Raw genomic sequence first — 26,557 nt, 5'->3', positions numbered from 1 at the left:
ATATTTGGCCAAGACAGAAATGAAAAATTGTAATGCATTTGGGAGGGTTTAATTTTTTTTTCTGAAAATATATTGTTAATTTGATCTGAAGCAGAAATTTGTTTTTGGGAGTGGTGTGTGTGGGTGTATGTGGGTGGGTGTGGGCTGGTGTGGGTGTGTTAATTTGATTTTAGTTTTGTTCAAACACACACACTGGTAAAATATCATTTGAAAAATCCCACCTCTTAATCTTGTTATATGTATTAAGGAAAAAAATTAATAATGTAGTGACAAGAACTATATTATTTTCTTGCATCATAACTTTAAAATATTACTATAATATTTACTAATAATTAAAAAGTAGCTAGTCTCATAATACACAAAACACTTGTAAAGATAAGTGGCTTTGTGATAATTTAATTTGCAGTTTCCTCTTACTCATTCTCTTTTGGTGACATGATCTATTTGTAGTGAGCTCCCGTGCTGGGCTGGACAGCTGCACCGCAGCAGGCAGAAAACAACTGTGAATTATCGTTATTTAGATAATGAGCCCACACCGCTGGTTTTGCCTACACAAATCTCTACTGGCATTCTGCTGCACAATATGCCTAAATGATCTACTTAGTGCAGTGGGGGATTAATTAAGTCTTGCTAAATACTTGTGCAGTAAGTTGTTCCTAGCTTAGTGTGCAAATATTTCTCTTTAAAGGATATCCTGTACTTACTAGAGTAATATAACCAACGGGAAAACAAATCTGTCAATATGAACGACTTCTGTGTATAATGGACGTGTTAAATGATTGAATTTATACATTTATCTGTTATACAGAGGTACAGATGTACTTTACTGTGTAGTCAAACCAGAGTTAAGCTGAAAGAAAATATAGTGTCTAATTCACAAAACTCTCTTAGGCGAATTCTCTTAAACAGCACTGCATCATTTTGCAAGACTTTTTGCATTGCACTGCAAGATTGCAAATTGTTGAGTTTAGTGAATTAGGCACATGGTTTTGAGAGTTTAGTGATTTAGGCACATGGTCTTGAGAGTTTAGAGAATTAGACACATGGTCTTGAAGAGTTTAGAGAATTAAGCACATTGTCTTGAGAGTTTAGTGATTTAGGCACATGGTCTTGAGAGTTTAGTGATTTAGGCACATGGTCTTGAGAGTTTAGAGAATTAGACACATGGTCTTGAAGAGTTTAGAGAATTAGGCACATTGTCTTGAGAGTTTAGTGATTTAGGCACATGGTCTTGAGAGTTTAGTGAATGAGGCATATGGTCTTCAGAGTTTAGTGAATTGAGTTTAGTGATTTAGGCACATGGTTTTAAGAGTTTAGTGAATTAGGCACATGGTCTTGAGAGTTTAGAGAATTAGGCACATGGTCTTGAAGAGTTTAGAGAAGTAGGCACATGGTCTTGAGAGTTTAATGAATTAGGCACATGGTCTTGAGAGTTTAGTGATTTAGGCACATGGTCTTGAAGAGTTTAGAGAAGTAGGCACATGGTCTTGAGAGTTTAGTGAATTAGGCACATGGTCTTGAGAGTTTAGTGATTTAGGCACATGGTCTTGAGTTTAGTGATTTAGGCACATGGTCTTGAGAGTTTAGTAAATTAGGCACATGGTCTTGAGAGTTTAGTGATTTAGGCACATGGTCTTGAGAGTTTAGAGAATTAGGCACATGCTCTTGAGAGTTTAGTGATTTAGACACATGGTCTTGAGAGTTTAGTGATTTAGGCACATGGTCTTGAGAGTTTAGTGATTTAGGCACATGGTCTTGAGAGTTTAGTGAATTAGGCACATAGTCTTGAGAGTTTAGTGATTTAGGCACATGGTCTTGAGAGTTTAGAGAATTAGGCACATGCTCTTGAGAGTTTAGTGATTTAGACACATGGTCTTGAGAGTTTAGTGATTTAGGCACATGGTCTTGAGAGTTTAGTGATTTAGGCACATGGTCTTGAGAGTTAGTGAATTAGGCACATGGTCTTGAGAATTGAGTGATTTAGGCACATGGTCTTGAGAGTTAGTGAATTAGGCACATGGTCTTGAAAGTTTAGAGAATTAGGCACATGGTCTTGAGTCTTGAGTTTAGTGATGTAGGCACATGGTTTTGAGAGTTTAGTGAATTTGGCACATGGTCTTGAGAGTTTAGTGAATTAGGCACATGGTCTTGAGAGTTTAGTGATTTAGGCACATGGTCTTGAGAGTTTAGTGATTTAGGCACATGGTCTTGAGTTTAGTGATTTAGGCACATAGTCTTGAGAGTTTAGTGATTTAGGCACATGGTCTTGAGTTTAGTGATTTAGGCACATGGTCTTGAGATACTGTAATATATTATGAATGCACGGCAATGAATGGATATAAATGTTTCCCACATCTGTAATTTGGCACTTGGTTTACGTTGACTCGAATGCTATTCGTATGATTGGTTTAAGTGCCAGAGGTATACTTACATACTTATATCTGCTTAGTGAGATAATCTCCTCAGTGTGGGTTTGTCTGGAAAGTGTGTTAATCCAATTGGCTACTGGAGAGCTTTGATATATGTGTAATGGACATCACATCTGTATGTGCCGATCCATGACAGTTACCACATGTATACACTGGGGATATTTACACACAGCATGAAGTAGAGTCATGCCATGTTTAATCATGCTTAGTTCTTCATAAATGTTTTTTTTATTACCAAAAAAATTAAATCAATAAATAACAATATTTTTTTTTTATTTTATTAATAAAAATAACCCCTTTCTGTGCTTTATAATGTCAAAGGCAATTCCAATTTTATTTGTTGGTTTGCAAGTAAATAAGCTACAAACAGAACTTTGAATGAATTAAAAGAAAAAGAAGGGCTGAAATAAAAACAATTTGACATTACATTCTTCAGCAAATGTGACACAGCTAACAATAGTTTTTTATACAAACCTCTTGTTAAGCAGCTGAAATATTAAGATAATTGGTTGTTTAGTGTAGGTCAATTTGCACTATATTATGTTATATTATTTGGCATTATAAAGGCAGCTTACTACCTAATTATAATGAACACTTGATCTTGTTTAACTGTACATAATTATTTGTGTTTTGTTTTACAGAAGCACATACCATGTAGTCATGTTTGAAATATCTACCCATCAGGATCTGATATTCATGTTTTAAATCCACCATCGGAAACCTTGAGGCAGCTGTATAAGTTGTACACACAGTCAGGGAGTGGATTACAGAATTACTAGCAATGTCTACAGCAGAACCTGCCAGAGTCTCTCAAGGACCATCTTCATCAGAGAGAGTCACTGTGATTCCATCAAGCTTTAGCATGGTCTCTACTTCAGATATCACTGCATACCAAAGCATATCACCAACATATGTTAGAGCAAGCAGCACAACAGTATATAACCAGCCATCAGTTGGTACTGTCAGTTCTTCTACAGAATCTCAGACACCCATATCTGTGTTTTCTGTGTCATCTCTGTTGTCATCAGTTGTAGCCTCACCAACAGCACCATTACCAGACCAGCTCTTCTCTTCTGGTAATGAGTCAATTGTGATTTCCTCCACTTCTGTTAGATCCAGCTTGGATATAAAATCATCTGTGATTCCAACTGCTTCAGAAATGTCAAGTCTGACAGCAGCAAGTTCATATTCTGTTACTGGATCTAGAGCCAGTGTATATCTCAGCCCAGCATTGACATCAGATGTAATAAGTGTTTCAGGAAGCTTTACAGAAAAATCATTGCTTGTGTCTGACACATCTGTCAGTATTTCTGCTACACCTCCATTACAGACTTCTTATTCAGGATCTCCAGTATCCACCAGTGTGAGATTTCTACCTCCATTGTCCACATCAGACAAATCTGCAACAGCAACAGAGTCACTGATATCGGCATCAACCTGGGCAACTGCAAAACTACCAACGATATTGCCATCATCAACATTAAGTTATTTGTTTTCAAGTGTTACTGCAACCTCTTCAGTAATACTGTCATCACCAACTACTACATCAAGAAAACCAGTCTACAACACTACCTTTGATTTACCTGGACCAGGTAACACAATTAAATATTATTTTACCAATGTGCAACATGTGTGGATTATACTATTGCTATGTTACTACTAGATTTCATTAGTAAGACTATTCCCATATGCATGTATTTAGCTAGATAACACTGTTTGTATTTTACTATAATGTTATACCTTACAGGTGTTGGTAACATGTATAAAGTTTAATATCCAATTACATGGTCAATCAACCCATCAATACTTGTTAACCCTAGTATCCCAATCACCAAATGTTTTAATTGAAATTTAATACACACTGATTAAATAATGAGCTTATTTATTAAATTAACATTAAATCATTAAATAAATAAGGTGGATCCTACTTTTAGGGCAGATATTTCTCTTTTATAAACACTGATACCATCATCATGTTGACAGTGATTCATGAGTGCAGACCCAATGTCACACGACTGGTATATCAAAGGTCATGGTATGTGCTGTCCCATCTGTGCGAAAGTGCTTGTAAAAGATCCCTTGTAGCAACTATAGGATGAATTAAATTACATACACTTACAATACTTAAAAACCTGCTTCGTAAATTATTTACGAAGCAGGTTTTTAAGTATTGTAAGTGTATGTAGTTACATGTGATGATGTGTGTAAGACATAAACATGCAGGCTTTGTAAATTATTTACGAAGCAGGTTTTTAAGTATTGTAAGTGTATGTAGTTACATGTGATGATGTGTGTAAGACATAAACATGCAGGCTTTGTAAATTATTTACGAAGCAGGTTTTTAAGTATTGTAAGTGTATGTAGTTACATGTGATGATGTGTGTAAGACATAAACATGCAGGCTTTGTAAATTTGGCCCTATATGTCTAAGTTACAAATGTTTGTCATGCAATAGCCTATGATAAATCACAATGCTTTAGTGATATCGATAAACAAAATATATTTTAACTAATTTGATTCATGGGAGCCTTTATGACATTGGAAAAACATCCTTTAGACTATATTGTGTAGAGATATGGTTTTGAAATTGCTAATGGCTTTGCTATAAGTTTAGACACCTGATAATCAGTTTTAAATGCACTGGAGAGTTGTTTACAAAAAATCCTTCCTGTAAACAAACATTCCTTTCCTTTCTTTAATAACATGGTCAAAGATAATTGCAGGAAGACTGTTAATTATTACAGGAAAATATACTGCTGAGCATTAGTATATTCAGTAATAACAAAGGATAAACAAAATTCTATTTCTGAAACAACAGGAAGGAGTTGATGTAGTTAATCTAACAAGTATGAATGGGAGAAGCATTAGCTAAAAAAAAATTAACACGAGAGTTAGTAATTTATTTGCATAGTTGGGTGCACTTGCAGTTTGTTTACTGGCCGAAACATGGATGTTAAACCTATAATTGATTGTGAGTAGTGCTACTATAAACCAGGAAACAAATGTGTGCATATAAATTTCACATTGTTGGCATCCATCCTAAAGTTGCAATATTTATATGTATGCATTTATTTTCCAGGATAAGAGTATGCTTAATGTGATGTCAGTTGGTCACAAAATGTACCTGGGCAAGACTCCCGATCAATATATTCAGGCTTAGGTTTAGGGTTAGTGATAGTAGTAGAATGCTGGAATGTTTGGAAGTCTTTTCTTCAGATTTTATTTTGTAAATACTTTTCGGATACTTTCATCAACTACATGCATGATACCAGGACATTGTTGTAAACAGAATTGTTGTGAAATGATTAAAAATAGCTTTTGCATGTCAGTGTATTAATTTGTAGAAAATAGTTCGAATGACAGTTGAAAGTACAGCTTGTATATTGTAGTATTAATGACACCACAGTTTGAATAGCATTTCAAGTGTTAAAGAAGAAAAGTTAAAGTTTGCTTTGCTTAATGACACCACTAGAGCACAATGATTATTAATCATCGGCTACTGGATGTCAAAGGTTGTGGTAATTTTGACATATAGTCATATAGAGGAAAGCTGCTATATGTTTCCATAGTAGCAAGGGATCTGTTATATATGCACCATCCCACAGACAGGATAGCATATACCACAGTCTTTGATATACCAGTCATGCTGCACTGGCTGGAACGAGAAATAGTCCAATGGGCTCAATGACGAGGATCGATCCCAAACTGACCTTGCATCAAGCGAGTGCTTTACCACGTGCTGCTCCTATTAAAGAAGAAACCTTTTTTATCACATTGGCTTTGCCTGTCAAACAGTAGCATGAGATCTCTAATAAGCATAAATGGGATCAATATCATGACTTATTACACTTGAAGTCTTCATGCAAAATTATTCAATAGAAATTTTGGCCTAATTCATTTATAAAAGGTGATCACTGCATGTTTATGAGTCACTGCACTTCACACAAAAATATCTAATAGAAATATTGGTTTTATTTATAAAAGGTCATATACTGCATGTTAATTGACCTATATTATCACACTTTATAAAAAATTACCTAATAGAAATATTTGTCTTTTTTATAAAAGGTGATCACTGCATGTTAACTGACCGATATTATCACACTGCACTTTATACAAAATTATCTAAAAGAAATCTTGGTTTTATTTATAAAAGTTGATTACTGTATGTTTACTGACTGACATTGCACTTCAAATAGAATTATCTGATGGAAATTTTGATCTTATTTTTGACAGGTGACAAATGCATGTTTATTTTACATGTGCTTAAGATTTAAACACACAAATATAACAAGATGTGTGTACATGACTAAACTCATGCATCAATGACAAATTATATAATTAGTTAAATAAAGGTCATTTATCAACATTTCATGTCACATTTTTGTGAAAAAAAAAAAAAAAAAAAAAAAAAAAAATGAAGAGAAAAAAGAAAGAGTAAGAAAAGTAAAGTTTGTTTTATATAACGACACCACTAGAGCACATTGATTTTTTTATCTTATCATCGGCTATTGGACGTCAAACATATGGTCATTCTGACACTATTTTTTAGAGAAAACCCACTGTCACCACATAGGCTACTCTTTACGACAGGCAGCAAGGGATCAGAAAAAGGAAGAAGCTAAAATCGACAGAAAAACTTATTAAAAATACAGGGCTGTTTTGTCATTAAATTAATTAAATGCAAAATGTTTGTCTCATCAGAGTTCTGGATGCAGTCACTGTACTTGGTGATTCCAGGGTGTGTGGTTATTCTAACTATTGGCACCTGCCTCGGTGGCATCGTAGTTAGGCCATCAGTCTACAGGCTGGTAGGTACTGAGTTCGGATCCCAGTCGAGGCATGGGATTTTTAATCCAGATACCGACTCCAAACCCTGAGTGGGTGCTCCACAAGGATCAATGGGTAGGTGTAAACCACTTGCACCGACCAGTGATCAAAAACTAGTTCAACAAAGGCAATGGTTTGTGCTATCCTGCCTGTGGGAAGCGCAAATAAAAGATCCTTTGCTGCTAATCGGAAAGAGTACTCTATGTAGTGGCAACAGCGGGTTTCCTCTCCAAATCTGTGTGGTCCTTAACCATGTCTGACGCCATATAACCGTAAATAAAATTGTGTTGAATAAATAAATCGTTAAATAAAACATTTCCTTCCTTGTCATCAGGGGTCGGGATGTAGCCCAGTGGTAAAGCATCTGCTTTATGCGAGGTCAGTTTGGGATCGATCCCCATCGGTGGGCCCATTGGGTTATTTCTCGTTCCAGCCATTGCACCACAACTAGTATATCAAAGGCCATGGTATGTGCTATCCTGTCTGTAGGATGGTGCATATAAAAGATACCTTGCTACTAATGAAAAAACCACTTGGGTTTCCTCTCTGAGACTATATATCTAACTTACCAAATGTTTGACATCCAATAGCCGATGATTAATAAATCAATGTGCTCTAGTGGTGTCACTAAACAAAAAACTTTTTTTTTTCTCATCATCATCAAATCAAACATTCCTTTCCTTTCATTTCCACAGCGTCCTAGACCGAGTCTCTGTACATTGTGATCCCAGTGTGTCTGGTGGTTTTACTCATGTACTCATCAGATGTATTTATGAAATATTCCTTTCTTTTCCTTCCACATCATCATCCCAGACCCAGGGTCTCTGTACATTATGATCCCAGTGTGTTTGATAGCTCTACTCATGTTAGACATCCTTGTCATCAAATGTATTTATCAAACATTCCTTTCCTTTATAGCATCCCAGACTGAGTCTTTGTATATTGTGATCCCAGTGTGTCTGGTAGTTCTACTTAAGTTAGACATCCATGTCAGCATCAGATGCATTAATCAAACATTCCTTTCCTTCCACACTATCATCCCATATTGAGTCACGGCACATCATGATCCCAGTGTGTCTGGTAGTTCTACCGGTACTCATGTTAGCCATACTTGTCATCATCAGATGCATTAATCAAACATTCCTTTCCTTCCACACTATCATCCCATATTGAGTCACGGCACATCATGATCCCAGTGTGTCTGGTAGTTCTACCGGTACTCATGTTAGCCATACTTGTCATCATCAGATGTATTAATCAAACATTCCTTTCCTTCCACACTATCATCCCATATTGAGTCACGGCACATCATGATCCCAGTGTGTCTGGTAGTTCTACCGGTACTCATGTTAGCCATACTTGTCATCATCAGATGTATTAATCAAACATTCCTTTCCTTTTACAGCATCCCAGACTGAGTCTCTGTACATTGTGATCCCAGTGTGTCTTGTGGTTCTACTCAAGTTAGACATCCTTGTCATCATCAGATGTATTAATCAAACATTCCTTTCCTTTTACAGCATCCCAGACTGAGTCTCTGTACATTGTGATCCCAGTGTGTCTTGTGGTTCTACTCATGCTGGTCATCCTTGTCATTATGTGTCACCGCTGGAGGAAACAAGTCAAGAAGGTCAGTTGTGGATATAACCAGGGCCATGCCTAGTCTGAAGTAACTGGGGTGGTGGTGGGGATGGTTAAGGCAGTTAAAAAAGAACCAGGGTGCAGTGATATATAGGGTTTTCTCCAGCTAGACAAAATAGGGAACTTCCAAACTAAAAGAGAACTTCTAAACTAAAAGAAAACTAGCACAAAAAAAAGAAAAAAAGAAAGAAAGGAACTCTAAACTAAATGGACACTTTTTCATATTTTTCTGTGGTGGCCCATAATTGGCCTAATAGCAGCATGCTATCTAGGTTTTATTCAAACTGTGACCGGCCTCGGTGGCGTCGTGGCAAGCCATCGGTCTACAGGCTGGTAGGTACTGGGTTCGGATCCCAGTCGAGGCATGGGATTTTTAATCGAGATACCGACTCCAAACCCTGAGTGAGTGCTCCGCAAGGCTCAATGGGTAGGTGTAAACCACTTGCACCGACCAGTGATCCATAACTGGTTCAACAAAGGCCATGGTTTGTGCTATCCTGCCTGTGGGAAGCGCAAATAAAAGATCCCTTGCTGCCTGTCATAAAAAGAGTAGCCTATGTGGCGACAGCGGGTTTCCTCTAAAAACAGTGTCAGAATGACCATATGTTTGACGTCCAATAGCCGATGATAAGATAAAAAATCAATGTGCTCTAGCGGCGTCGTTAAATAAAACAAACTTTACTTTATTCAAACTGTAGAACTTCAATCAGAGAAAAACTTTAGTGTAAAAAAGATGATCTGTTGGTGACTTCTGACTTCATAGAGGCAATAAAACTGATCTAAAATGTTAAGATGCATTAAGAAACTGAATGCAGAAGAAAAAAAAAAGAGGAAGAAGAGTTTGGCATTTATTTATACCTACATTTTATACACATGGGAAACATGATTCTAAGGAGGCATGTTTTAACTATGGTATATAAAAAGTCTATGAGGAACCACCCCCAGATTTGTGGGTGAACTTTGTAGTAATATGTTAGATAGTACATTATATATGAACTAATTTTCGACATACTTGCTGGCAGGTTTATGCAGAACCAAACTTGTGGGTGATCTTTGTATTAATATGTAGGTAATACATTATATATGACATGATAATTATGATATACTTGATGTCAGGTCTAAGATGAACCACTCCCAGACTTGTGGGTGATCTTTGTATTAATATGTAGGTAATACATTATATATGACATGATAATTATGATATACTTGATGTCAGGTCTATGAAGAACCACTCCCAGACTTGTGGGTGATCTTTGTATTAATATGTAGGTAATACATTATATATGACATGATAATTATGATATACTTGATGTCAGGTCTATGAAGAACCACTCCCAGACTTGTGGGTGATTGTTGTATTAATATGTAGGTAGTACATACATTATATATGAGATGATAATTTCTGACATATTTGATGTCAGGTCTATGAGGAACCACCTCCAGACTTGTGGGTGAATTCTCATACCGAGATGGCCGTCCTACCAGCAGCTTCCACATCCACGGTGCCAGGAATACAAGTGGACAACATCGCACCATTTAATCCAGGTGAGGTGACCATAGGTTGCACCATTGTAGATTAAAATGCCCCTTCCAAAAAATTCCTAACAATTAGTTTAACATTCAAAGATAAAATCATTAAGTTGGTCCAACTGCAAAGTAACCTGACAAAAAGAAATCAGGTAACACTAAAATCCAGTATTCTGGAAAAATCTAGAAGAATTTATTCTCTAACAATGCATCCAAATGATTTCATTCCAAGTGGATTTCAAAGATTGAAAGCGACAAGAAGTGAACAACAAATGTGGCTCAAAATAAGTTCCACAAGCAGCTTTTATTTTTCATCTTATTTTGGATGTTTCAAATACATTGAGAATTCCTCGTTTTTAAAAACAATAAAGTTAAAAATTTTGTTTTGTTTAACAACACCACTAAAGCACATTGATTTTGATGTATAGTCTTACATGTTTCTATTAGTAGCAAAGGGTCTTTTATATGGGCCATCCCACAGACAGGATAGCACATACTATGGCATTTGAAATACCAGTCATGGTGTACTGGCTGGAACGAGAAATAGCCTAATGGACCTACCAATGGAAATTAATCCTAGACCAACCGTGCGACTTCTTGCTTTACCACTGGGCTACGTCCCACCACTTAAGAACAATAATGTAAATATATATATACACACACACACCACACCACACACACACACACACACCACACCACACACACACACATACACACACACCACACACACATACACACCACACACACCACACACACACACCACACCACACACAACCACATACACACCACACTCACACCACACACCCATACACACACCACACCACACACACCACACACAGACACACACCACACACAGGCACACACACCAACCACACCACACTACACACACACTCTCACACACACACACACACACACACATATATAACCCCAACTTTATCCACATTTGTCTCAAGTCTTCCATATTGTTGGGGCGAGACGTAGCCCAGTGGTAAAGTGCTTGCTTGATGCGCAGTCGTTTTGGGATTGATCTCCATCAGTGGGCCCATTGGGCTATTTCTCGCTCCAGCCAGTGCATGACTGGTACATCAAAGGCCATGGTATGTGCTATCCTGTCTATGGGATGGTGCATAAAAAAGATCCCTTGCTGTTAATTGAAAAGAGTAGCCCATGAAGTAGTGACAGTGGGTTTCCTCTCTCAATATGTGTGGTCCTTTACCATATGTCTGACACCATATAATCGTAAATAAAATGTGTTGAGTGCATCATTAAATAAAACATTTCCTTCCATATTGTTTTTGAAAATATGTTAAGGTCACTATAACCACTATCAACTCACTATTAACCTTATCATGGACAGACAGCCTGTATACCTCAGGTATTTGCCAAGGCCAGCATGCTTGAATCTTAATTGGATATAAGCATAAAAATCACTGAGACAAGAGATAAAGCTAATTAAACCAATTTTACGGTTGTGTTTGGAAGTCTGGACCAAATGACAAAGGTAATTTGAGTTAATCAGAGATGTCATTAATAGACATCAGCCAGTTCTTTGGCTTCGGTATCAACCTATTATGTTCATCTGTTACTGCTGTTTTTAATGACCTCACTGTTAATGATATATACAAGTTCCGTTTTGCCTAATTTATCCACTCTGTCTATTGTGTACTACAGGAGATACTTTGTGTTGTGTCGTCCACCCATTCCCAGCACAGCTAGAGAACCAGATATCACTGAGGGAAGGAGACATCATCAAGATTTTGGAGAAAGAAGAAAATGGGTGGTGGCGAGGGGTGAACCAGACCGGCGAATCGGGCTGGTTTCCAGGAAGCTATGTAGAGACAGCAAGATATGGTAATTGAATTTGAAGTGTGCAGTTAATTTAATTTAGTAAAATATAAAGATTTATCTACACTATTTGACATGTAAGGGGGGTCTTTTAATTATTTATTTTTTGTGTGAATGATACAATAAGAATCATGAATTGAAACATGTAAGTTTAGCCTGCATTTCATAGAAAACCAGTTAAACTAATTGACATTTCAATGTAATAAAATAACTAAGCTACATCTTTGTGTCATGTATTTAAAGTTGGACTTAAAACTTTGGCAAAGTTGTCAGACTTTAACTATATGTATGCTGTATAAATATGGGTTGAGAATTCACTGAAGCCATGATTATAGAGTTTTAGTTTCATAAATACAGTGGCTTGTCTGTCAACAAATAACCCATATCAAAGGTTTGGTGAGACACAACATTTAAGTTGGCAATTTCACTTAAATGTATTTCATTTCAACTTATTTTCATGCTTATATCCAATTACGGTTCAAGCATGCTGTCCTGGGCACACACACCTCAGCTATCTGGGCTGTCTGTCCAGGACAATGGGTTAGTTGTTAATTGTTAGTGAGAGAGAAGAGGGTGTAGTTGCCTTACACCTACCCACTGAGTCGTTAAAACTCGCTCTGGGTGGGAGCTGGTACCGGGCTGCGAACCCTGTACCTACCAGCCTTATGTCCGATGACTTAACCACCGAGGTCGGCAGCTTAAATGCATTTTCATCTCATTCTCACTTCTCCGCAAGTGTTGAATTTTACACATATTAATGAAGAAAAAGTCTACTTTCAGTTCCAAGACTTGATGATGAGAAAAAGAAAAAGTCAAGAGTGAGCTCCTTCCTGTTGAAAAAGAAAGACTCCTTGCTGAAGAAAGACCAAAGAGCTGACAACACTGACCATCTAGACCAAGGAGGTTACTCTCAAGGGGGACAACTCCACATTGATGAGATGATGGCTGCCAAACAACAAGTGAATAAAATAGAAAATGGTAATAATATACAAATACGAGGTCTGTTCAAAAAGTATCCGACCTTATTTTTTTTCTTCTCAGAAACCAGTTGCAGCCGAAAGGCAAAAGTGGGTCAAGTGTGGTAGTAGATCTTACTGCGCATGCATGATTTTTTGCAGCCTCACCTGATGAGTCAGTTTCTGCCACGCAGCCGGTGCTTGTGGTTGTGTGTAACACATGCTCGGTGTTGAGCAGCGTTACTGTATCAAGTTTTGCCAAAACCTTGGTGATACCCAAACTGAAACAATTTGTAACATTCTGCAGGCCTTTGAAAATGATGCTATGGGGCTTAAACAAATTAAAGAATGCTTTAACTGGTTTAAAGATGGCTGAACTTCAGTTGACAATGACCAGCGTTCCGGTACGCCGTCAACAAGCCGAAATCCACATGACATTGACCAAGTGCGCAATTTCATCATGGAAGAACATCGGTTGACCGTCCGAGAAATTGCTAATGATGTTGAGATTAGTGAAGGTTCTGCACACGCATTTTAATTATTGATTTGGACATGCGCAGAGTGGCCGCGAAATTTGTGCCCAGCAAGAGCTTCACCGTGACGCAGCGCAGGACATGCTGGCGTGTGCTAACAGTAATCCTGACTTCCTGTAGACCGTTATCACTGGTGATGAGTCTTGGGTGTAAGGGTACGATCCAGAAACCAAGGCTCAGTTGTCGCAGTGGAAGTCACCAGCCTACCCAAGGCCAAAGAAAGCAAGACAAGTGAGGAGCAAAGTCAAAGTGTTGCTGACTGGTTTTTTTTACTATTGCGGTGTTGTGCATCATGAATATGCAACAGAACGCCAAACTGTTAACAAGCAGTATTATCAAGAGGTTCTCTGTCATCTTCATAATGAAGTTCGGTGCAGGAGATCGGAACTCTGGGAGTCACGCAACTGGCAGCTGCATCATGACAACGCTCCAGCCCATTCTTCACACCTGGTCCAGGATTTCTTGCTCAAGCATAGAATTACTCAGGTTAGCCAGGCTCCCTACTCTCCAGACATGGCTCTTTGTGATTTCTGGCCGTTCCACAAGCTGAAGGTGCCACTGAAAGGGTCCCGAGTTGAGAGCCGAGATGACATCATGAAGAACGCGACGATGCACCTGACAGCCATTCCAAAACAGGACTTCCAGAAATGTTTCCAGCAATCGAAGATGATTAGAGATGGAACCCAAAATTTAAGCTACTTTGTTTTCCCCGGCCTATATATATATTAATTAATTAATTCATACATTTACCATTGTTTGACACCCAAAAGCTGATGTATTTTTCATGATGAGGTGTCGTTAAACATTCATTCATTCTCTTAATTACAAAATGTATATACCACTGGTACTTGTTTATCTAGACCAATCATGTTTGTTCTTCATTAACATGTATTTGTTCATCTCAGCCACTATCACTCTAGTAAACATAATTTATTATTATTTCAACAATCTTATTCTAACTAGTATTGTTATGGTTTTACTGTTGAAAATTAGATGTCTGCCCATTTCTTGAGAAATTATTTCTTATTTTCATCACAAGATTCTTAAATTCATTTATTTAACAGAATTTATTTTTTTAATGTGATCTGCTTACTTTGACAACAGGATTTAACAAATGATCATTTAACTAAAACTATGATTCTCACAAATAGCTTTAATATACATGTATAGTCAAAATTCTCTTCTTTAAAGGGACATTCCTGAGTTTGCTGCATTGCAAGATGTTTCTGACTAATATAATTTTTCTACGATAAAACTTACATATTAAATATATTTTCTGGTTTAGAATATCAGTGTTTGTATATTTAATGTGTTTCTGGTTGTCTTAATATTTGGAAGAAGCCCAAACTGGATTTTGTCTAAAATTTAACCTAGTACAAATATTAATATGATCAGAAACACGTTTAACATACAGCCACTAATATTTTATGCAGAAAAATATATTTGATATGTAATTATAATCACTAAAAAGTCTCTGTTAGTCGATAATATCTTAAAAATTGCAGCAAACTCATCATATGTATCCCAAGGCCATGTAATCTGACATGATTTAAAAGAAATAAATATCTGTATTTGTTGCAGGAACCAAATATTATGCAGTATATTCCTACACTGCAGCTAGTAAAGGGGAAATAAATCTGACTGAGGGAGAGGTTGTCATGGGTTACGAGAGAGACCGCAATGGCTGGATGCGAGGGAAGAGAGTGGTCACAAACGAAGAGGGATGGTTTCCTGCGGTGTATGTCGAGGAGGTACAATAACTAAACATGAAAACACCTGGCCTCTGATTGGTGATCAGGGCACTGTTCCATGGAGCAATCTTAACACTAAGATCACCTCAAGTGCATAACTACCTAATGAAAAAAAAAAACGTTTCTCAGAAAGAAAACTGGCTATATGCACCATCCCACAGACAGGATAGCACATACCACATCCTTTGATATACCAATCGTGGTGCACTGGCTGGAACAATAGGCCCACCAAAGGGGATCGAGCCCAAACTGACCACACATTAGGCGAGCGCTGCCCCAACTACCTAATGAACTTAAGATAATCTTAGTACTAAGATCGCTTTATAAAATGGGGCCCTGGATAGAGTTTTAAAGATCTTATTATCTATTGTCCGAACCAAATTGTTAACAACTACAAAAAATTACTCTCCTACCTTTAATTGCCGTTAGATTTCCTCCAAAGTTTGTCCAGACACATACCGCAAAAAAACCACAACAAATATATAGATTTCACACACGAGACTGCAACGATGTCGCCGATATTGTCTTTGCTGAGATTGCATAGGGAAAAATACATGCAGTTTCTTGCCGTCTGCCATGTTGCTTGTTTATGGAATACTCTTCAAGAGGGATGAATGCCTCCAAAGTATGTGACACAATTAATATGAAATCGATGATCTCTAGTGGTATCATTAAAATAATAATAATAATAATAATAATAAATTAAAAAAATATGACGTCATCACATTTGCTTTTATATCATAACATGTTATGACGTTGTTAGATTAAGTCCTATCCTTTCACCCCTCTTGAAGAATATTCCATAAAAAGTCAAAATGGCAGCCGATACAAAATTACATGTTTTTTTCCCTATGCGCTCTCAGCGAAGTTGATATAGGTGACATGGTTATCATCTGGTATGTAGAATCTATGTCATTGTAATGGTCTTTTTAAGATTTGTGTCTGGACAAACTTTGGAGGAAATCTAACGGCAATTAAAGGTAGGAGAGTAATTTTTTGTAGTTGTTAACAATTTGGTTCAGACAATAGTTTATATTAAGAATATATAAAGCTTGTGGTGGCTGATTTCAGCATTAGGACATGAAAAACAACAACAATAAAAACATCCAATCTAGAAAAGGAAAAAGCAAAGGAATACATGCATATATACATGCTTGTACATTTTGGACATCATGAGAAAAAAATATATACCTTTTACACATGGAAAACAAGAAAATGTTGAAATATGCATTCTGTGCAATATTTTGGTAACACCTGCTACAAATACATGCAGTGTTAAAAAATGATTAGTACATGTATGTTCTAAAACATTAACCAAATTGTACAGACATGCATACAAATGTGAAATTCTTATAAAGATACTTTTTTCTTTATTATGTCAATTTTTTTTTTTTAAGTCTTTATATTTTGTAATACCTCCTCTAGTTTCTTTTGCCAAATCTCCCTTTTTTGGGTGTCCCAGCCTCTGTGTGTGATGTTGACGGAGTTCCCTTGATTTTGAAATGTTTCAGATTGAGGACACTGCCTCGCTGTCATCAGAGAGCACGATCTCTGGACCTGTGATGTACGACCAGCTCACCAGGAACAGGAACTACCATTCCAACCAGGAGTGGATCGGTCTAGGTTAGTATCAGCAACATACATGAAGAGAATAATACACGAGTACCCATTGGAGACGATTTATTTTATGAGTGGTTGCCAAATGTATCTAACGAGCAAGATCGAATTAGATACTTTTGAGAACCATGAGTTGTAAGATAAACTGTCGACAAAGGGCACGTGTGCATTTTTCTATTTCTTACATATCCTTAAAAAGTAATTTTTAATAAACTTTAACAGGAAAACACTTAACAAAAAGCCTCAGCATTGGATTAAAGTGTATAGGTTAAAATGTCATAGACATAAATGATGCACTAAAATGACGACACCTGTTTATGGTTACTTGGAACAAGTACAGCCAATCTCAAGTCTGAGAAGTGATTTCCAACATAAGTTGAAGATGATATTGATCTACAATGGGTCATCCTTTACCTGGGTGTGTAAGAAATCAAAGTAATAACATCTCGTTCCATTAGCTGGATTTCTATACTGTAGGCCTACTAGGTGCAGACATTACATGACAGTACCATTATGTGAAGGATATTAATCTTTTAAATTCTCATCATCACATGCCCGTGTCCACTCCTATTGCCACCACTGCATCATTTTAGAATCAAATCTTTAATTTGTTTTTAGCTTTATTTTGCACGCACTCCGAAATCCATTTACAAATGAATTTAACTACGGTCTTTTTGCCATATTGCCAACAGAACACTGGATGCTATTACAGTGTGGTTAGATTAGGGCTCATTCATCAATTTCATAACACTTAAAGTTACTAGTTAAAAAGCATTATGTTGTGAGGTTTTTGTATGGTTTTTTAAAAATTGCATTATTTTACATGTCAAACATTCCCTTATGTCACTACCTTGTTTATTCAGACTCTCAGATCCACTAGAAATCATTTTGCTTGTTTTCCTCCAACAGAGCACCGTGCTTGCTATTCTTACGCTGGCGAGATTCCTCAAGACCTATCGTTTGAAGCGGGTGACAAGATCATCATCTACGAGACTCTAGACAATGGCTGGTGGCTCGGCAGTAAGGGAAAGAAGGTCGGCTGGCTACCAGGAACATATGTTCAGGTATATTTACAACATAGATTTCCTACCAGGAACATGTATTCAGGTATATGTACAACTTGTATTTACTACCAGGAACGTATGTTCAGGTATATTAACAACTCGTATTTACTACCAGGAATGTATGTTCAGGTATATTAACAACTCATATTTACTACCAGAAACATGTATTCAAGTACAGTCAAACCTGTCTTAAGCGGTCACACAAGGGAGTAGATAAAAGTGGCCGCTTAAGACAGGTGGCCACTGATTACAGGTTGCGACATATTGTCTTTAAAACATATGTTGTTGTTTCTTGTTTTAGCGTCTTTAAGGCTAATTAATGGATGTGTGCTTCACAGTTTACTATAAATAAACTTTTGACATGTCGCCTACGTTAGGAAAAACTGCCACTGGAATGTATTAAATTAACTGTTCTCAACAAGTTTGTTTTCTCTTTCCATTTAATTATTTAATTTCTACTTCATGTGGTGTATTGTCATAGTAAGTGAATCTACAAATGTCAAGCGTCGCCTGCCCAGAGGTAATTAGATGCTTTCCATAGTCATACTTCCTTAATTGATACACAGTACAGATGTCGGGACTGAATGGGTACTAGTATTCCTGAAGGTGTGAAGATCGGTTATTTGCTGTGCCTTATTTTGCTAAATATCCCTTTTATATAATAGTAAACATTTACTGTGGCCGCTTAATACAGGTATTTTAGCGATTTGGGATCAGATTTGGGTGGCCGCTGGCCGTGCTAGAGAGGTGACCGCTTATTACAGGTACATTTACGTTATAAATCGTTTGGGAGGGAAAAAAGTGGCAGCTTAAGGCAGGTGACCGCTGAATACAGGTGGCTGCTAGGACAGGTTTGACTGTATATGTATAACTCATATTTACTACCAGGAATGTATGTTCAAGTATATGTACAACTCGTATTTACTATCAGGAATGTATATTCAGGTGTATGTACAACTCGTATTTACTACCAGGAACATATGTTCAGGTATATTAACAACTCGTATTTACTACCAGGAAAAGAAAGAAGTGTTTTATTTAACGACGCACTCAACACATTTTATTTACGGTTATATGGCGTCAGACATATGGTTAAGGACCACACAGATTTTTTTAGAGGAAACCCGCTGTCGCCACATAGGCTACTCTTTTTATGACAGGCAGCAAGGGATCTTTTATTTGCGCTTCCCACAGGCAGGATAGCACAAACCATGGCCTTTGTTGAACCAGTTATGGATCACTGGTCGGTGCAAGTGGTTTACACCTACCCATTGAGTCTTGCGGAGCACTCACTCAGGGTTTGGAGTCGGTATCTGGATTAAACATTCCATGCCTCGACTGGGATCCGAACCCAGTACCTACCAGCCTGTAGACCGATGGCCTGCCACGACGCCACCGAGGCCGGTTTACTACCAGGAATGTATGTTCAACTATATATACAACTCGTATTTACTACCAGGAATGTATATTCAGGTGTATGTACAACTCGTATTTACTACCAGCAACATACTGTATGTTCAGGTATATCTACAACTCGTATTTACTACCAGGAATGTATGTTCAGGTGTATGTACAACTTGTATTTACTACCAGGAATGTATGTTCAGGTGTATCTACAACTCGTATTTACTACCAGGAATGTATGTTCAGGTGTATGTACAACTCGTATTTACTACCAGCAACATACTGTATGTTCAGGTATATCTACAACTCGTATTTACTACCAGGAATGTATGTTCAGGTGTATGTACAACTCGTATTTACTACCAGGAATGTATATTCAGGTGTATGTACAACTTGTATTTACTACCAGCAACATACTGTATGTTCAGGTATATCTACAACTCGTATTTACTACCAGGAACGTATGTTCAGGTATAATAACAACTCGTATTTACTACCAGAAACATGTATTCAAGTATATGTATAACTCGTATTTACTACCAGAAACATGTATTCAAGTATATGTACAACTCATATTTACTACCAGGAATGTATATTCAGGTGTATGTACAACTCGTATTTACTACCAGGAACATATGTTCAGGTAAATGTATACCATAGATATTGATTTTCAATGCAATAATGATGTCAATGTTACTGCGTCTATAAAATAAAAAGACTGTCATCTAAACTGATAACACTTGATATGGTTTTTTTCCAAAAGTAATATAAATATGGAAGTAAATAAAAGATTACAAAGCAAAGTACTTTGATACATGGGGTAAACTGAACTTTCAAATAATTAATATGAATAATAAATAATAAATTAATATTCCTTTGCTTAAGAATTTGGTGACTTCATGTTAGAATTTAAAATGCATTTTTCTTTTATACTAACACAAATATAAAACTTAACACTGTTGTTACCTCATAAAGTGTCCAATTAATTTTTAAGATAGAATTTCAGGCAATATCAGATAGCACAATAATTAGAATGATGTTTACAATTGTAACATACTACTATGTCAGTGCGACCTTTCAACATTTCGTGTTAGTCTTTACATACATTATCCTGTATTAAGCAGCCATCTGTCTTATAAGTCCACTCTTTAATACTGCCTCAGATGACTGCTTAACGTACGTTTGACTGTACATATCTTTACTTCTTGTTTCTAGCTGGTGGACCCACACACTGACGACGAGATCCGATCAGAAGCATCCAGTGATGACAAATTCAGAAGTTCTTCAGAGGACTTGATCCGGTCAGATGATGAGACTAACAAACCCAAGCCAGGCAGGAAGGCTCCACCGCCGCCGCCAACACGTGAAACATCACCTGTCTCAACCCCTGACAGACAGAGTCCAGCTGCAGAACCTGCTATAGGTGCTCCAGTAAATGATGACCAAGTCAATGACAAAGAAATAATAACTAGTAGTAGATATCAGCCAATAAAATTTCAGCGATTGTCTTCTGACCCTGTAAGGCCACTAAGACCAGCTCCTGCACCACCTAGCCAGAGGAGTTCCACAGACCTTGCTCATCTAAATGTCCACAATACTAATAATACAGAAAGATCTGATGTGAAGAATTCAAATCTGCCAGACTTCAAGCCACCATCTCCTGAAAACTTTGTGACGGTAAAGGTCTCATTACCATCTAGAAGCATGTCCATGCCAAGTAAGAAGCTGCTGCATGGAAAGAAACCTGAAGTCCCGAGAAGATTTTCAAAACCAAGACTTTACATTCGACGGAAATCCACCAAACTGACTAATCTGGCTGTTCACTCTAAACCATCAAGACCTGTGCCTCCTCGTCCTCCCCAGCCGGTGTTTGGTAACAGATATCTCAAAAGGAAGATGTCCAGAGAACATTCTCCAGTGGAAGACAAGATGAGCATCACCAATGTAGACTTGATGACCAGTGGTATGTCACTGCATTCTGACCAACCACGTGTCTCTTCTAGGACTCTGCCTCCTGATATTGTGTTGTCCAGTTCTGGTGACTCTCAGTTCAACATGCAAGCCAGATGCACACCTCCTCTTGCACTTCCGCTTCCTCCAAGTCCAGAAGAGCTGGAGTCGTTGACAATGTCTGCTTCAGCAGATGGGTCGCTAGACTCAAATATTTCACAGGAATCTCAGTCGAATGTTCAGTTCAAAACTAGAAAAGTGATAAAAGTTCCACCCCCAATTGTACCACAATTCAAGTTACAAAACCTTACCAAAAATTCTGAGTCCGAAATTATAAATAATTCTGAAACACAAAATAATATATTAACAAATTCTGTAGAGATGAAAAATGTCAAAAATCAAGATATTGTACAAGAGAAAGATTCTGGTGAACTGGAAGAAGATAAAACACATATTATAGATACTACAGTCACAATGCCTGGATCTGGTTCTTCCAATGGACAACTTGTTCCTGATGACAGCAACACAAAAACTACAAATGCTGCATCAAATGAACTAAGCTCTAGTGTGGAAAATGTGCATAAATTGGAAAAACAAAATGAGGAAAACATTATGGTGAAAAAACCCAAATACAAGGTACCTCCTGTAAAACCCCCACCACCCAAGTCACCTCCTCCTAAAGTACAACGAATGGTGAGGAACATGGAGGCCACAGACAAGTAAGTTACAGAAAGTAGAGTGCTTGCATTTTAATGGTATGGCCGTTCAAGAGACTTAACATAGGGTCTACACGTAAATTCACCTTTTTGTTATCCAAAACCACCCAACTCCATAAAATAAATAATAAACATCCTTTAGGTGAGACATGAGGACAATTTTGTAAAAAAACTAAAACATGTACTATCCTCCTACAAAAATATTTTTTATAAATAATTTTAGTTTAGTTTTAACGTATGAAGAAAAGTAAGTGTTTTGGAAAACCCCCCAACCATAACAACTATTTTTGTGTGCAATTTAGAAAACAATTGGCTAAGAAATAAATAACTTGTAGTAAATTCCATAGTATGAAAAAAAGCATTCCCTTTGGGATGGACTACAGATAAGTAGGCAATATCAAAAGCTTTCAATAAGCAAACAATTATTCTTACATATTACATATTAATGGTTTAGTTGTTCAGATTATAAATATTGTTATACAATATGTATCACTTAGTTAATTATATGGATCAACCTGCTAATTATATATCACAGATTTAATTATAAACATTGTACTTTTTAGAAGTAAAACACCAACTCTGTGGAGAGCAAAGAGGAACTACACAGCAGCAGCCAAAGGGGAACTTTCTTTTGAAGAAGGGACTTTTATTAAAGAAATAAGCAAGGTACAGTCATATTTTACACTTCTAATAATAAATTAGAATGTCTCTTTATTTGGGAGTCACAAGATGCCCTGAATATGTTTCAGGTGTCCTCATTCCTGTGTAAACAGTATGGATCATAAAATAATACAGAAGTGAGACAAATCAATCGCACAACAAAAACAACCTTGCGACAACCGTATAACTAGTATTTGGAACCTTTTTACAACCATGCGACTAGCTTGTTGCAAGCTTTTCTTAAATGCTTGCAACTAGGTTGTAGCAAGCTTGCCACACGCTTGTGACTACCTTGCAGCAAGCTTGCGGCAAGCATGCAGCAAGCTTGCAAAATTAAAATATGCTTGCGGGAAGCTAGCGAGTTGAAGATATGCATGCAGCAAGCTTGCAGCAATTATTTAAAGGTAGAGTCAACTCCAACAAGAGCCTTATGTGTTGGAAAGATGCATACCCGGACCACCAACACATACTAACACTTTAGCAAATGAAAAACGCGTAATTTTAGAGTTAATAAAAAACCACGATTATTCCTGCTAACTGGGGGCAGCCATTTTGTTTCGTTTTTGTGACGTCCAGTGGGATAGCTTGGGGCGAAGTGACGTCAGCTCCTGACCATCTCCTGTATGTACAGTGTAAACAAAAGCAGTAATTTTCGACAAGGCGCTTCTCTTTGATCAACCTGACTTGTAAAACAGCATAAATGACGTAATAATATAATAAACTATTTAACTAAATATATTTCAAGTTGCATTAACGGAAAAAAAATGGGGTTATAGTGTTTTTCTCTGTTTAATTATAATCCAAAGGAAAAATGTACACTATTACGCCTATTGATATGCTACGTTGGAGCAAAAACGACAACCCACGATACCCAAGTGATAATCTTATTTTCTTTGGGACTATGTAATTGGTCAATTCTGTGGTTTTAGATGGAAAAGTCTACTTAATCAATAGTTTTACAGAACTATTTACAGTAATAAACCATGTCCATTACAATTTTAGGGGCGACAGGTAATATTCCACAATACCGGTATGTATTTTTGTGTCTAGACAGCATCAGTTAATTGGCTCGTCTGGTTACCAATCAAATACACACCTGCCAATCAGGAATCAAAGGTAGAAGCAACTAACAGCATAGACCAATTAACTAATTGTATCATTTCAGTATGTAGGTTAATGCATGGGCAAAACATTGTTAATTGTTTCGACTTGTTGTGTAGCCACTTTGACAATGGTATTTTATTTTGTATTGAAAATAATATATATAGTGCTGGATATACTTACTGGCTTACTGGGATGTGTATTATTACAGAACATTGCAATGCATGACTACTTATCATCCCGCAAAAACCAGGTAGATTGTGTTTCTCTAGTTCTAAGGCTCATTCCTGACGTGACGCGTTAAGTATTACGTAACCACCAGCTCACCAGAGGGCGTACTCACTGAGATGGTACAAAATGGCTGCGCCCGTTATATATAATAGTCGTCACATTTAACTGTTTTATTAATTAACTATAATTATACGTGTTGATATTAAGCAATAATGTGCATTATATATCGTTGAATATGCATACCAGGCCAAATGCCTTAATTGCCCTCTCCTTTAAGCTTGCAAAATTAAAATATGCTTGCGGGAAGCTTGCAGAATTACTGACTACCTTACGCGAGATAAATGTTAGCTTGCAAATAGCTTGCATTGCTTGTACAACCTTGTAACAAGGTTTTAACGACAACCTTGCCGCAAGCATGCATTTTTGTTTGGGTGCTAGCAAACTCACCACCAGCAATACAACAGGCCAAATAATACAATTTATCATATATTAAGCTTGAGCTTATATGATAAAGAGATTATGACCCTCGTGTATTTCGGTATCGTCAATATCATATATTAGGAATAAAAATAATGTATTATCTCGACAGAGGCTTGCATAATACAATTTTTATTCCTAATATATGATATTGATGATACCGAAAAACACTCTGGTAATAACCTCTATATATCAGAAGGATCTGCCCTAAACAAATACTAAAACATTTTGTTATGAGGCTGCTACCTCAAGACCCAACATATCATACATCTATGAAATATTCAACATGTTATCTAAAGCTTTAAACAAAATCCCAAAACAATCAAGTATCACAAACATACTTCTGCTAGTCTTTTTATTTTAAATAGATCTTGATGCTATGTCTCTATCTATTTTCCTGAAGCAAATAAATACACATTGTTAAGTAATAAACTTTAAAATAACTAAAATACTTGTATACATTCTTTTCAGGCTCTTGGCCATCCTGGTTGGTGTGTGGGAATGTTAGCCGATGGAACAACTGGCCTGTATCATCAGTCATATGTCGAGGAATCTCTTGTGAAAGAACAGACACATGTCTAAAAACATACTTTTGTGATCTACGTGTCACTGAATAGACAAATCTCTTACAGAGTTACATGTCTTTAACATGTGCACTGATCCTTTTCACTAGTTGTGGATGCAGCTTCATTTAAGGAACACACTCATGTATAAAACATATTATGTGCTACTATAATCTAGTCTTCATCACTAGTTGTGAAAGGAGGAATCACAGAATCATGTCAAAAACATATGTGCTGTTAATGGTATGACTATTATAAAAGAACAGTCACATTCACAATACACATGTATATATATATATGAAGAGTTTAAGCGCAAAACGTGATATATCCATTTTTCATTTTCAGTAAAAGTGAGTTTTTTTAATTGGCGTATATCGCGTTTTGCTAAAAAAACCTGGGATTTACCCAATACAATTTCATAAGGATCAATCATGTTCTGCAGCAAATCAGTGGGCCTACGATTAGCCCTTACTGACATACAATAATGGCTTTAACTAAAAATTAGAAAGAAAACGGTTTATATCGCGTTTTGCGCCTGAACTCTTCATATATATATATATATATATATATGTACACCTGTTTGTAAGTCATATGTGGATTGTAAGAGTCATATGTTCATCAAAATGTCATTTTGTGAAGAAATCTCACCAAAGAACAGGAATATATCTGTATATCGTACTACAGGTCTGTATTATGAGGCATATTTGGAGGAATCTATGAAGAAAGAAGTTACATGTATATCAAAATATATACATATACCTGTATATTGCTGATCTTTATCACATACAGCCAACTAAAGCATAGAGACAATTGATTTAAGACTCTTACATGATGTCAAAATGCTTACTTACACCCCTAAGGCATAGTGGCGGGGACCAGACAACTCGGCCCTGTGGCCGAATTGTCTCGGACAACTCTGGGCCGAGTTATTAGACTGATAACCAGGGCATGCTGTGACACATTATATGAGTGTTAAGTATGATATTATTATTTATTATCGTTACCTTCGCTTTGACGGCAAGCATTGTCTGGATGCTGCCCTCTGGTCCGTGGACGTGTCCCCTGCTTCCGTTGACGAAGGTGTCGCCGGTCTGCTGGACAATGGCTGACACATTGTCTTGGTGTTCCTCACGGAACAACGCCACGTTGTAGAATCACCACATTGTCTCTGCAATGCCAGTTGCACAAATATGTTACCATTTGTATTTTTCTTAAACATAAAATAACATTCATTTTTCAATTTTAAGGTAAAATGCTACCCA

At 37.0% G+C, this 26,557-nt stretch overlaps 1 protein-coding gene across 1 annotated transcript; it reads left to right on the top strand.

The window, feature by feature from the left end:
• Window positions 1–493: 493 nt before the first annotated feature.
• On the top strand, window positions 494–26,059 carry LOC121373867. The gene is made up of 12 exons (XM_041500646.1): window positions 494–645; window positions 3,071–4,021; window positions 8,780–8,889; window positions 10,322–10,445; window positions 12,099–12,278; window positions 13,053–13,250; window positions 15,343–15,512; window positions 17,024–17,135; window positions 18,039–18,193; window positions 20,813–22,266; window positions 22,827–22,929; window positions 25,204–26,059. The coding sequence occupies exons 2-12, from the start codon at window positions 3,211–3,213 to the stop codon at window positions 25,312–25,314; spliced, it is 3,528 nt and encodes a 1,175-aa protein (XP_041356580.1). The 5' UTR covers window positions 494–645; window positions 3,071–3,210; the 3' UTR covers window positions 25,315–26,059.
• The last annotated feature ends 498 nt before the right edge of the window (window positions 26,060–26,557 follow it).

Source organism: Gigantopelta aegis, chromosome 6, assembly GCF_016097555.1.
Source record: "Gigantopelta aegis isolate Gae_Host chromosome 6, Gae_host_genome, whole genome shotgun sequence".
Classification (NCBI taxonomy): Eukaryota; Metazoa; Mollusca; class Gastropoda; order Neomphalida; family Peltospiridae; genus Gigantopelta; species Gigantopelta aegis.
The sequence above is the reverse complement of the archived record's forward strand: the minus strand, read 5'-3'. Positions and strand labels throughout refer to the sequence as shown.